The following is a 14,757-nucleotide window of genomic DNA, read 5'->3' as shown; positions in this document are numbered from 1 at the left end:
ACCCCACTCTTCACAAGACTTATTATTGAAATAAAACAATCCGCAAAATTGCCACCAACAGTGAATACAGCCATAATTTCAGTGGTTCTAAAACCCGGCAAAGACCCATCCCTACCCTCAAGCTACCGTCCATTCTCTCTCATAAACGCCGACATCAAAATTATCACCAAAGCACTTGCATACAGACTAGAAAAAGTAATGCCATCCATAATCCATCCAGACCAGACCGGTTACATTAAAGGCAGACACTCCTCCAACAACACACGCAGACTCTACAACATCTCCTCCAAGCACCATGTACAAACCATCATTACCACACTAGATGCAGAAAAGGCATTTGACAGGGTTAACTGGTCATTTTTCATATCAACTATGTATAAATTTGCCTTGGGGAATCATTTATTAACTGGATAAAAATTCTAGATACAGCACCTTCTGCCACTGTTATCCCCAATGGACTAACTTCACAACCTTTCACACTTCACAGGGGAACTAGGCAAGGATGCCCACTCTCTCCCTTCCTGTTTACAATATTCATTGAACCCCTAGCCACAGCCATACACTAAATTCCAACATCAAGGGAATTCAGTCACAGAACATACACCACAAAATCCGCCTTTATGCAGATGATATCTTACTTTTCTTACAAAACCCCCACACATCCCTTCAAGAGACAATTAAAACCACTGAATCATTTTCTAACATCTCTGAATGCTCTATTAACTGGCAAAAATCCTCAGTCCTCTCCCTATACTTTGCTGTTCCCAGCCTCTGGCCCCTCCCCTCTCTGCCCTGGACGACTCACATGCAAACAGCAAACATGGCAACCTCCATCTTCATTTTTAATTTTTAATGCACTACATTCATTCACAAATACAAACATGCAACATCAGCAACTACAAAAAACAAAACAAAAAGAAAAACACGCGGGCCCCTGTGGGGGGCGGGGGGCAGGGGCTGGAGGGTGCGGGGGCCCTTGGGCTGGTTCCCAGTGGGTCAGCGGGGGCCCAGAAAACCACATTGAAGTGATTAGGAATAGACTGAATAAACAAATCAAACCCCACTGTCTCTCACTGTCTCTCACTGTCTCTCACTGTCCTTCACTTTCAGTGGTTGTTGTCGCTATAATTGTTGTTTGTTTTGTATGTGTCTGTTGGTTTTGTTTGTTTTGTTTATTATCATAATTGCTTTCTTTTTTTTGGTGCTTATTGATGGAGGCATTGTTTTGCTTCGTGTGTTCATTGTATATCGTTGCTATAGTATGGATAACAATGTGATGATTATTATTGTTCCTGTGTTGTTGTGTTGACTGGTGAACATGCAGGTTGTGATAGGTCTCACACGCACATCTGCGCGCACGCACACACACACACAAATACACATTGTTTGTGTGTTCTTTGTTGTTCATGTTTGTATTGTATGTATTGTATTTAAAAATAAATAAATAAATCAATAAACTATTCTACTCTGGTCTCATCTGTCCACTAAACATTGTCCCAGATGTTCTTTGTGGACAGAGAGCAGTGTCTTTGGTTGTTGAGTGGATTCATCAACATGAACATCAGCCAATGTGAGAGAGGCCTTTAGCTGCTTAGAAGTTCCCCTGGGTTCCTCTGGTTCCTCTCCCACTATGATGGAGTGATGTTTGTTGGTGGACCACTCCTGTGAAGGGGAACAGTCGTCTTCAATCTGTCTAACTCTCTGTGGATTATTTGTGGCTTCCAGACTCTTTACAGATGGTTGTGGAACCTTTTCCAGCCTGATGAGCAACAACAGCTCTTTTTCTGAGCTCCTCACAAAGCTCCTTTGATCTGTTGTCATCACACACTTCAACACAAACATGAGACAAATCCCTGATTTATAGAAACTAAACCAGGACCTGAGTCTGGACTTATGGACTCTGGTTTAATTCCAGAGGTTCACTTCTATAAAGGGTGTATCATAGTCTACAAGTATTTTGTGTTGAATAAATCATATTTATTTTCTAAGTAGCTCAATCATTGAGGTACTTGTGGTATAAACTGTGAAAACAGTAAGTAGGTTTCCTGTGGGTACAGATGGCACGAGCTCAAGGTCTCGGTTGACAACTTTCTACTTAAGATGAATTAATGAACTTGGCTCATAAACATCTGAAGCCACAGTGCTGTTAGTGTCTGAGACTTCATCCAATAGATTTCAAAGAACAATTGATCTTTAGTCTCTCATTCCTGATTCAATGGAAAGATTCAAACTTTTAGAAATAATCTCAATAAGATCTCAATCTTCTTCAGAACAAAAGACTTTATTTTACCACAGCTGGAAAGAAAACAGGAAGTGTTTGTGGTCTTGATGGTGCAGCTCTTAGCAGAATCTGCATCTTCATCTCAGTCGCTGTGAGCTTCACCTTCAGTGTTTACACGACTCTGATGCTTTTCTTAACGCTGTGGGCAGACGAGACGAGTTACTCAGATCAGTGTTCATGTTCCTGTTGTTCTGCACTGAAGTATAAGCTTCAGGTGAGTGTTTCTCTGCTTCATTCACTGCATATCTGAATGTTATTATCACTGATCTGAACTGTCTTTTCTTTGGTTTCTCACTCTGACTCTGGATCGTTGTTTGGCTGCTCTAACGTCGATGTTTGAAGGATCAAACTGTGGACTAGAGAAGATATTCACCTGGAGAGAAGAACAAGCAGCAACCAGGCGACCGAAAGAACGAGAACTTAAACAATGCTGCTCGTTGTCCACACTGATGCTCTTTCCTGTGCAAAGAAGAAGCTCGTGGGTGGTGTTGGCTGCAGGTCACAGAAACTGAACTCCAAAGATGCAGGCCCTCGTTTCACCTCTGAAGCAGTTCCTTGGTCAGGTCAAAGACAATGTCAACGCCTTTGTTTTCAGCGCGCTGGTCTTCAGCTCCACTGCACTTGAGAACAAGTTTCCATGCTCTTGTCAACCCCAAGCCGCTTTCTGCGCCGCCTACATCACTTTGCCGTGTCTGGTCGTGTCCACCATGATGCTCTTGACGGACATGCCCTTCCAGAGAGCGTAGAGGTTCACAACCAAGTACTACACGTGTCATTTTATCTGCGTCCTGTTGCGTCGCATCACCAGGGCTCTGTGTGTCGGTCTGCTGTGGGCTGCATGTGTCCTCATCGACGGAGAGTGGTTTGTCTGCTGTCACAATCCCAATCCCAAAAGAGTGGCAGACCTGCAGTGCGAAGCCGGGACTGACATAACGGATTCAGGTGTAGTCATGACCGTGAAAGAAATGAGGATGAATTCAAAGGTAAGTCTGTTCTCCTACTTCTTCTTCTTCATAGAGAACAGCTGCTTTAAAGACTAACAACCTCCCAGAAGTTCTCTCATACTGCTCCAGACGTCATGTAACTTTTTTGTTGACGCCGCCATATTGGCGGGAAATCTTTACTGCATTTTAAACAGATACAAAATGACCAGGTAAAACAAGGTAAATCTCAACAGGTTACAGATCACAGACTATCATGCCCCAGGTTTGAGTCATTGGAAGCATTGAGAGTCTGGGGGTCCAGATGGACACAGCCAGGCTTCATGATGAAGGGTCATCAGAGAAGTGCATTTTCCCGCCAACATGGCGGCGTTGTGATTAACGGTGCAGGGTGACGTCAGCTCCTGGAGCTCTATTACCTGGGGATTAGCTGCTGTAAATATCTGAATAAATGAACTAAATCAGGATGAGGAGTTTTTCAGGAGAGGCAGAAACATGGTGGTAGAGAAACAAAGATGACTAAGACTCAGACATTCAGGACATGGAGAAGGAGGAGGAGGTACGACTTCTTTCTTCCTGAAACTCCTCCTCCTCCTCCTCCTCCTCTTCCTCTGGTCTGTGTCCAGTAGATGTGATGCTCGTCTTCATGAGTAAAGTTCTACAGTGATTGATGCTCTGATGTAAACATGTATTTTTCTGTCTCCGTGTGAACGGTTCCTGTCTGATCACAGTCACTGATGATTTCTAGAAGTGTTGGTGCATGTTGTCAGACTCACATTTAGACAAACGGAGGAAGTCTTTCACCTTAAAGGAGGCAGGAGTCTGATATATGTGATAGATATTTCTGAATGAAACCAAGTTACCAACATGTGTAGGAAGGCGTTTTCAGAAGGAGGATGGAGTTTCCATGGTTCAGTTTCCAACTAGAGCATGACCAGCACACAGATCTAAAACACGATGTGAACCCTGAACTGTCGCGTACCGCCGTGATGAAACCTGCTCCTGCTTGTTGTCTTTCAGCTCTATGGTGTGAGTTTACTCCTTGCAGTCACCTTCGTGGCGGCCTTCCTGCTGACGGCCTGGATGATCTGTGCCGACACATGCACATTCAAAGGCTGCAACAAACAAATCATGGTTCACGAGATGATTCTGGAGGTCGGAGACAAAGTCATGTATTAGGTACACCTTGCTAGTAAAAGATTGTACCCCCTCCCCTTAATTATTGGTGGCATACTCAACAAGGTGTTGAATAAATCATATTTATTTTCTAAGTAGCTTGATCATTGAGATACTTGTGGTATAAACTGTAAAAACAGGAAGTGGATTTCCTGTGGGTACAGATGGCGCGAGCTCAAGGTCTCGGTTGACAACTTTCTACTGAAGATGAATAATGAACTTGGCTCTTAAACATCTGAAGTCACAGTGCTGTTAGTGTCTGAGACTTTATCCAATAGATTTCAAAGAACAATTGATCTTTAGTCTCTCATTCCTGATTCAATGGAAAGATTCAAACTTTTAGAAATAATCTCAATAAGATCTCAATCTTCTTCAGAACAAAAGACTTTATTTTACCACAGCTGGAAAGAAAACAGGAAGTGTTTGTGGTCTTGATGGTGCAGCTCTTAGCAGAATCTGCATCTTCATCTCAGTCGCTGTGAGTTTCACCTTCAGTGTTTACACGACTCTGATGCTTTTCTTAACGCTGTGGGCAGACGAGACAAGTTACTCAGATCAGAGTTCATGTTCCTGTTCTTCTGCTGTGGAGCATCAGTCTGACAAACAGCAGCTGAGGAGATTATAATCACTGCACTGAAGAATAGGCCTCAGGTGAGTGTTTCTCTGCTTCATTCACTGCATATCTGACTGTTATTATCACTGATCTGAACTGTCTTTTCTTTGGTTTCTCACTCTGACTCTGGATCGTTGTTTGGCTGCTCTAACGTCGATGTTTGAAGGATCAAACTGTGGACTAGAGAAGATATTCACCTGGAGAGAAGAACAAGCAGCGACCAGGCGACTGAAAGAACGAGAACTTAAACAACGCTGCTCGTTGTCCACACTGATGCTCTTTCCTGTGCAAAGAAGAAGCTCGTGGGTGGTGTTGGCTGCAGGTCACAGAAACTGAACTCCAAAGATGCAGGCACTCGTTTCACCTCTGAAGCAGTTCCTTGGTCAGGTCAAAGACAATGCCAACGCCTTTGTTTTCAGCGCGCTGGTCTTCAGCTCCACTGCACTTGAGAACAAGTTTCCATGCTCTTGTCAACCCCAAGCCGCTTTCTGCGCCGCCTACATCACTTTGCCGTGTCTGGTCGTGTCCACCATGATGCTCTTGACGGACATGCCCTTCCAGAGAGCGTGGAGGTTCACAACCAAGTACTACACGTGTCATTTTATCTGCGTCCTGTTGCGTCGCATCACCAGGGCTCTGTGTGTCGGTCTGCTGTGGGCTGCATGTGTCCTCATCGACGGAGAGTGGTTTGTCTGCTGTCACAATCCCAATCCCAAAAGAGTGGCAGACCTGCAGTGTGAAGCCGGGACTGACATAACGGATTCAGGTGTAGTCATGACCGTGAAAGAAATGAGGATGAATTCAAAGGTAAGTCTGTTCTCCTACTTCTTCTTCTTCATAGAGAACAGCTGCTTTAAAGACTAACAACCTCCCAGAAGTTCTCTCATACTGCTCCAGACGTCATGTAACTTTTTTGTTGACGCCGCCATATTGGCGGGAAATCTTTACTGCATTTTAAACAGATACAAAATGACCAGGTAAAACAAGGTAAATCTCAACAGGTTACAGATCACAGACTATCATGCCCCAGGTTTGAGTCATTGGAAGCATCGAGAGTCTGGGGGTCCAGATGGACACAGTCAGGCTTCATGATGAAGGGTCATCAGAGAAGTGCATTTTCCCGCCAACATGGCGGCGTTGTGATTAACGGTGCAGGGTGACGTCAGCTCCTGGAGCTCTATTACCTGGGGATTAGCTGCTGTAAATATCTGAATAAATGAACTAAATCAGGATGAGGAGTTTTTCAGGAGAGGCAGAAACATGGTGGTAGAGAAACAAAGATGACTAAGACTAAGACATTCAGGACATGGAGAAGGAGGAGGAGGTACGACTTCTTTCTTCCTGAAACTCTTCCTCCTCCTCCTCCTCTTCCTCTGGTCTGTGTCCAGTAGATGTGATGCTCGTCTTCATGAGTAAAGTTCTACAGTGATCGATGCTCTGATGTAAACATGTATTTTTCTGTCTCCGTGTGAACGGTTCCTGTCTGATCACAGTCACTGATGATTTCTAGAAGTGTTGGTGCATGTTGTCAGACTCACATTTAGACAAACGGAGGAAGTCTTTCACCATAAAGGAGGCAGGAGTCTGATACATGTGATAGATATTTCTGAATGAAACCAAGTTACCAACATGTGTAGGAAGGCTTTTTCAGAAGGAGGATGGAGTTTCCATGGTTCAGTTTCCAACTAGAGCATGACCAGCACACAGATCTAAAACACGATGTGAACCCTGAACTGTCGCGTACCGCCGTGATGAAACCTGCTCCTGCTTGTTGTCTTTCAGCTCTATGGTGTGAGTTTACTCCTTGCAGTCACCTTCGTGGCGGCCTTCCTGCTGACGGCCTGGATGATCTGTGCCGACACCTGCACATTCAAAGGCTGCGACAAACAAATCATGGTTCACGAGATGATTCTGGAGGTCGGAGACGAAGTCGTGTCAACGGCCATGAAAGAAAAACAGAAGGAGCTGTTGACTAAACGAGTCGAGGACTACATGGATAAAGAGCAGTGGACGAGATGCTTGGACATTGTTGAAGACGCCATTTTACGCCAGGTGACTCAGTCAGTCAGCTCCCGACCACCGCTTCTCTTCTGTCAATAAAAACATAGAAATGCCGAAATTCCAACATCAAGGAAATTCAATCACAGAACATGCACCACAAAATCCGCCTTTATGCAGATGATATCTTACTTTTCTTACAAAACCCCCACACATCCCTTCAAGAGACAATTAAAACCACTGAATCATTTTCTAACATCTCTGAATACTCCATTAACTGGCAAAAATCCTCAGTTCTCCCACTATACAGTAACAGCGGAGGTATGGCAACCCAGACACTTCCCATTCCTATATGCACGAATCACATCACGTATCTGGGTACCAACATTTCCCCCAGGCTGTCAGAGTTGCTTAGTCTAAATTACACACCATTACTGAAATCAGTATCAGACAGTCTCCTCCGCTGGATGAACTTACCACTTTCATTATTAGGCCGTATAGCACTGATTAAAATGTCAATACTTCCCAAAACAACCTATCTATTCACAATGATTCTGCCTCAACCCAGCACATCATGCTTTAAATCACTAGATTTGATTATAACAAATTCTACTGGAAAAATAAAATGGCAAGAATCAAACTCACAACTTTACAGAAACCAAAGACACACGGACTTTTAGCACCAAACCTTTATAATTACTACCTGGCAAACCAACTACAATACATCCTAAAATGGATCCACCTTCATCAATCAGACAGCACTTGGTTAGACATAGAACAGGCAACTTGCAATAACATCACTATCTCAGATCTCCCATTCCTCAGTCAGACGATAAAACAGCATCAATGTTTTAGAATGTTAACACTTTCAGCAGCTCTGACAGCCTGGTGGAAATTCCACAAAATCACAAACTCATCATTGGCACCTTCCAAATTCACACCACTCTGGAACAATCCCGACTTTCTCAGTAATAAAAAAACACACTCCACCTTCCCACATGGTCACAAAAAGGCATAACACATTTAAACGCTTAATCCATAACAACACACTGGTCCCGTTTACTCACTTGGTCCAGAAGTACAGCATCAGGAGAAACTAGTTTCTGGAATAACTTCAACTCAAATCATCAATTCAAGCAAAATGCAATATCAAAACCATTAACTTAGATTTACAGCCACCAATTTTGAACCTGATTAACATTCATACAAAAAAAGAAAGTGCTTTCAAGAATATATCAAATCTTTTTACAATCTGACACAACTCTATCCATACCTACATCAAAGTGGGAAAAAAGATCTGGCATTTGCTCCTGATGCTGAGTTCTGGAACCACATCTGCAGAAACATTTACTCCATGACATCATTTACTTCCTGTTCACTTCCTGGTTTTACAGTTCATATGTTTAACCAGTGAAGGTCAAAATAAATGTCTTTAACTTTATTAACAGTTTAAAATCCTCACAGGGATCAGGGGAGTTAAAGAAGAAGTCTAAAACAGAAGCATCAAAGGTGAGTGACCTTTTCCTCCATAACTAGAATCTAAATGTGTCTAAATATAAATATAAACATGGTCACTGTTAATATCGTCCATCCCAACAGGACGTCGGCATACAAATGGAGTCGGTCACCGGCGACAACGACGGTGCTACAAGTTCAGTATGTATGACTGATTCAGGATTACTGCAGAAACCAAAGAGTCCAGCTGATCTGCTGTCACATTATTTACATAGATCAAAGGAAAAAGTATAAAAGAGCCTTTAATTAAACCTGGAAAACACTGGTTTCAATATAGCTGCAACCTTTTCTTTTTTAAATTTTATTAACAGTTTAAAATCTGTAAACTGAAGGATGATCACATGTTCACTGTTAATTACCTGGATGTAGGAACCATTGATTCATCACAGCAGACGTCCGTCACAACTGGACTCACCCATCGATGCGGATTCAAACGCTGCTACAAATACAGTACGTATGAGTTGTTGTGATGATCACTGTGGCTGCTGCTCTTTCTTCCTTTACTTCCTGAAAAATTTCCGGTTGATCTGCTGATCAGACTGTTTATGGCTCCATGTCTGCTCTTGTGGCCAGTAGATGTCGCTGCTGGTCTCAAAAATAATATAGACTTATTTTTTTGTTTGTTTTCCAGGATGAAAATGAGGACGGAGGTGTCGTTTTGCTCCAAGTGAAGTCAATAACTGATTCAGTTTAGTCTCTGCAGCCAGAACAACATCTGTTAGACTTCCTCCCCTGAGCCGGGTCAAGAGAAATATTTTTTGAAGCCTTGACACATTTAATCTGATATACAGTCACCGGCCACTTTATTAGGTACACCTTGTTAGTAAAATGCAGGATGGATCCATGCTTTTATGTTGTTTACTCCAAATTCTGACCCTGCCATCCAAAACTAATAATAACAGTAATCAAACTGGCATTTAAAGAGTTAAAATCTTCAAAATAATTTCATTTTTTCGCAGTGTTCTGTTGACCTATTAGATTTTTTTTACTATTTTGTTGAATTTCATACTTTTTTAAGAGAGACTTTATTGCAAAAAAAAAGTGACACATGCACTAACAGCCAAAATGACGCCTGATGAAGAGGAAAAAAATGACCAAATAAACAGAAATGTCCATAATGATGCATGAATGTAAAATAGTTTTAATTAATGAGTGATAAATAATGAGTCTGAACATCCTTTGTCTTCTTGTCTACCGTAATGTGCCTGTGTGCAGCTATGCTATGTAGCCACTAGTGGGCAGTAGTGTATGATAAATGAACCCATGTTTACTGTTGTACTGCCATGGAGTAATGTGTTTATTTGACTTGAATAGTGATATGTGTATTACTGCTTTCATTCATACAGAACCACTGTTAGACCAGAATTATGTCCAGAGGTTTATTTGTGGTAGTGAAGAATATCTGTGTGATCCTGACTGATCTCTACTGTGGTGTGTGTTAAATAAATAAAAGTCTCTACCTGGATGTAACTGAGCTCATAGTCCAGCACCTCCTGGTGGATCATTAGTTCATCGTCTTCAACAAGTTATTTATGAGCAGCTTCTCATTTCCTCCACATCCCGTGGTGGTGGAGAAGATGTTAGTCTGGTGGAGGAGATGTTAGTCTGGTGGAGAAGATGTTAGTCTGGTCGAGAAGGGTCAAGTGGAGACAGTGGAGAACCATGGTCTACCAGGAAGAAATAAATCCTGTCATTACAATAAAGACCCATAAATACACAGACGTTTAAATAACACTCATGAATAGAAAAATCACCCTTAAAGTAAAAACTGTAACAATGAACATAAAGCTGAGAGTTCTTCCATCCATGGAGTTTTTCTTCCATGTTCCAAGACGACACCACCAGGATTCATGGGGCTCAGACAGTGAAAGAGGGAACATGAGACCAGACCAGAGTCCAGACCTGAACCCCATAGAGAAAGTTTGGGAGGAGCTGGAGAAACTTTGATCAGTGCTCAGACTCGACATCTAGACATTTAGTTTTTTTGTGACCAGGCAGTATTTCTCTTGATGGAAAAAATATTATTTTAAAAAAATTACAGTCATAGTCATTTAAATAAAAAATATCTCATAAATGTCTCAAAACATCCTTAAAGTAGACAAAGAGTCAGTGAAATAAATTAGCAGAAATGTCTTAGTCGTGTGTTTGTTTATTCAGTAAAAATGAGTCGATATTAGAAAATTAAGGTGCGAATTTAGAGTCCGTCTGTTTAGAAGTGTTTCCAGTCCAGACTCAGGTGTCATTGTTTAGAGATCTGGTTTCAGACTGATCTTCACAACACATGTAACCCAACAGGACCTGAAGCATCAGCTCATATGAGGAAACCCACCAACATCTCAGAACTGCAGTGGTTCTGTTCTTTAGCAGGGTAGCATTAGCATCGTAGCATTTGGTTACAAGGAGCTCACAGCACAGACTGGAAACAAGGAAACCTCAGATGGAATATTGGCTCATTTTACTGAACAAACCAGTGAACAGGCCTGTATATCTAATATATACAGTATAAGGCGTAAAATGTGGAGTTTGTGACTCCTTCATCATTCAGAGCTTTGAAAACCATGAAGAAGAAGAAAGGCATCAGTCACTCAGCCAGTTTCCTCTACAGCCTACGTTCGTGTTGATCAGCTGATGAGAAACGTTGCTGTCGTCTCTGAGGATGCGCAACACAAACGCATCATTAAAGGACCTGTTTCTCGCCAGAAACAGACTGAACACAAGAACTTCCTGATAAGTTTTCCTTTAAATAAACTCAGCGTCTTCATCACCATCGTTGTGTTCGGTCTACAGTTCACTGACTGGCAGAGATGTGGGTGCACATGTAAAAGTGAAGCTCATTTGGACCCATATTTATTATTCTACTCTGGACCAACAAGACGTTCCTGAGGATCTGCAAACATCCGTGTTCATAGAGATGCTGCAGAACATGTTTAAAGCCACATTATAACTGGTACCAGAGTCTCATTCTACCTGATCTAGTCTGTGATGAGATCACATCTTTATTCTTCTTTTCAGATCTTTTCAGGATCATTTCTTTGGCTTTTCTAATGACACTGTGTGGCCAGAGCACATGCGGCTGCTGTGACAGACGAGTGTATGAACAACAGATGATGGAAGAGAAGGGAAACGTCTTGGAGACACTTCAGAGAGAAGAGGAAAACAAAGTGATCAGTATGAAGTGGGTGCAGCCGTGACAGGAATGTGATCTGATCACTGAGGTATGTGGACGGTCTTGTTGGTTTATCTCTTCCTGATTCTTTCTAGCAGGTGATAAACCGTCTAAACACATCTCTGTCTCATAGCGTGACTGAACTGAATACACAACTCTAACAATAGAGCTGGACTGGAAACATTTGGCCCAAACACAAAGTGGAAATGAGCCTTTAGAACAACGTTGTTGGTTGTTGCCTAAAACCAACGGTGGTGACCAGGCCCTGTGTGATGTGATTTAAGAGTCAGTTCAGCCTCAGCTTCCTGGTGTTGGTCATGACATGCTCAGTTTGATGAAGACGTTAACAGGAACTGGTTCTTCTTCTAAATGAAGCCAGAAAGTTTCAGGGCAAGAGAAGAGTTTGACAAGAAAGAATTAAACTCCTGGTGATGGAGTTGATCACTTAGTTTAAATGCCAGTTCTGCCCTTTAATGTCCAGGGGGGTAGGTGATGAAGAGGAGGGGACCCAAAACAGAGCCTTGGGGGACACCCAGTGACACACCTGAACACCCAGATCGGTGGTTGTGTGAAGTGTTTTCTGTGTGTAAGGTACGACGTAAATGAGGTCAAACAGATTCAGATTCAGGAAACTTTATTTAAGGCTCAGTGAGCAGCATGAGGTGGAAGAACAAGACACTTTAAAAAATATGGAAGAATAGAAATGAAATAAATGTATGAACTATCCAGACTGTCCATGGAGGAAACATGACTGTATGAGTAAAGGGACTGAAGTGTAAATGTAAATAGGAACAACAGGGAAATAAAGAAAAGCTAAATAAATGTGGAGGAGGAGTGTCTGTGTTCTTGTTGCTGCTTCTTGAAACAAGTTTCAAACTGGAGTTTCTTGTTTGTGTGGTTCTGTGTATCAGACCATAAACTACAAAGATAAATCTAAAAATATGTTAATGTGTTGGAAAGAAGTTGACTAAAGAGGTGAAAAAGATAATACTACTAATGATTTTATACGTGGTGATTTTAGTCCATGACAGGAAACATTATTTATTTATTTATTTGGAGAAATCTTCAGACTTTTAATCTGCGTCATGAATCATTAGTGTTGACTCCTCCTCTAAATACCTGACAGGTGAAGAGTTTCTTGGTTTCAGTTTAGTTTCTCTTTCACCAGGATCGTGTCGCAGTTGTTTTTGTCTCCGTGTCAAACTCCATGTGAAGGTAATGAAGCCGTTTTGAATGTTTTCTTGGTTAACATCAGCTGTCAGCAGCTCAGCTCCGACAGAAGCAGCAGAAATCTGCAGCTCCATGAATTCACCTTAATGTGAGTCACCTTACCTTCACCTATGTGAGTCAGAGCTGAAAGGGTCGAGTCTGGAGGAGGCCTGCTAGGAAACTGATCAGAGACACACCTGCTTCCTAAATATCATTTAAACTCACTGATTATTTCCATCAGTGACACAGTCTTTGATTTTAAATCTGTCTCTAGAAGTTTGATCTGCTTTTCTAACAGGAAGAGGTGAAAGTAACTAAATACTTTTAGTCCAGTTCATCATAGAGACACTTTATACATGAGACACACATTTATATAGAGAGTAGATATAATACATGATACAGCAGATATAAACTGTAAACGTAAAGGTTGTAGCTCTTGTACATAAATACATGTTGAATATTGCAGCTGTGTCAGTAAAGTTCCAGGTCCAGTGATACAGTGATACCTGAGAGTCCAGGTCAGACTCAGAGTTGAATATATTGAATATATAAGAATTTAAATATGGAACATGAGATATGTTGTGTTTATATGTGACTATATGTATAATATGTAAATATACTAAAGGCTCCAGACTCAGTATATGAGTGGAAACATGTTAGTGTGAGACTGAGTTTCTCCTGGTCCCACTGTGCTGACAAGACACGACAACATGTTACAACACAGAATAGAACAGGAAGAAATGAACAGAAGATTTACAGGTGTATGAAGAATGGGTCTATAAATATATACAAGATATTTAATGTCTGGAGAAAATATATAAAGTCTATGAACTGGAAGAAAGGATGAAATATACACAATGTCAGTGAAGGCATCATCATCAGTGGAGGATCAGCTGATCTGTTTACAACATGAATGATCAGTGTTTCAGCAGCATGGACCAGACACAGGACAGACTGGAGGGACCTGGACCTGGACCTGGAACTGAACCTGAACCTGAACCTGGACCTGGACCTGGACCTGGACCTGGACCTGGACCTGAAGCTGGAGCCAGGTGAGTATTGAGTATTGCCCACTGCATTCCCTTGCAGCGCAGCACAATACATTCATCAGACAGCAGCACATGTCACATCAAACTATTAACTAACTACACAATCATAGGAGGACAGAATAACACAGTTAAAAGCAGTAGCTGGGAGCAATAGGGACACAGGAAATCAACTGAGTCACAGAATGAACAACTAATAATTAACAACAGTGTAAATGTGTCTATTGAGGACAGGTGGACTGGGGAGGAGGTATGGGGGCTACTGGTCTACAGTCTATGGGGGAGGGGGCTGGTGGTTTAGCCTGATCTAATTTAATCAGTGGTGTTTTTCTGTCAGAACCCATCAGAGACCAGAGTCTGATCAGGATGAACTCAGCTGTGTGTCCATGGAGAACGACTGGTCAAAGGGAATTACTGAAGAGTTTAAAGGAGGACGTGGTTCTGGTCCAGAGAGGTAAAGTGTCAGTAAATGTGTCTGACTTGAGGAGCTGATGGTTCTACTTTCATGTCTCTTCCTCTTTGGGTTAAAGCTGGTTCATCACTCTTGTGTCACTGGATTTATAAAACATGTTTGTTTCATCCTTTTACTTCTGACGTCTCTGCTTTAAATTTATTCTAATCAGCTTTTATCCAACAAGCTCATTTATCTGTGGTGGTTTAATTTCAGGATCCAGCACCAGAGACCAGACTCTCGTGGACCTGGACCTGGACTTGAACCTGGATCTGGAATCAGCTGTGTGTCCTTGAAGAGCGACGACTCTAAAGACATTATCACTGAGTTTAAAGGAGGACGTGGTTCTAGTCCAAAGAGG

General features: G+C 42.0%; 1 protein-coding gene across 1 annotated transcript; it reads left to right on the top strand.

The window, feature by feature from the left end:
• Positions 1-2,070: 2,070 nt before the first annotated feature.
• On the top strand, positions 2,071-10,034 carry LOC125009568. The gene is made up of 10 exons (XM_047587635.1): positions 2,071-2,495; positions 2,624-3,264; positions 4,243-4,401; positions 4,935-5,049; positions 5,178-5,818; positions 6,794-7,063; positions 8,474-8,518; positions 8,609-8,665; positions 8,894-8,974; positions 9,156-10,034. The coding sequence occupies exons 5-10, from the start codon at positions 5,357-5,359 to the stop codon at positions 9,216-9,218; spliced, it is 978 nt and encodes a 325-aa protein (XP_047443591.1). The 5' UTR covers positions 2,071-2,495; positions 2,624-3,264; positions 4,243-4,401; positions 4,935-5,049; positions 5,178-5,356; the 3' UTR covers positions 9,219-10,034.
• Positions 10,035-14,757: the final 4,723 nt, after the last annotated feature.

The sequence above is a fragment of the Mugil cephalus genome, chromosome 1 (genome assembly GCF_022458985.1).
Source record: "Mugil cephalus isolate CIBA_MC_2020 chromosome 1, CIBA_Mcephalus_1.1, whole genome shotgun sequence".
Classification (NCBI taxonomy): Eukaryota; Metazoa; Chordata; class Actinopteri; order Mugiliformes; family Mugilidae; genus Mugil; species Mugil cephalus.
Note: the sequence above shows the minus strand (reverse complement) of the source record. Positions and strands in the feature narration are given on the sequence as shown.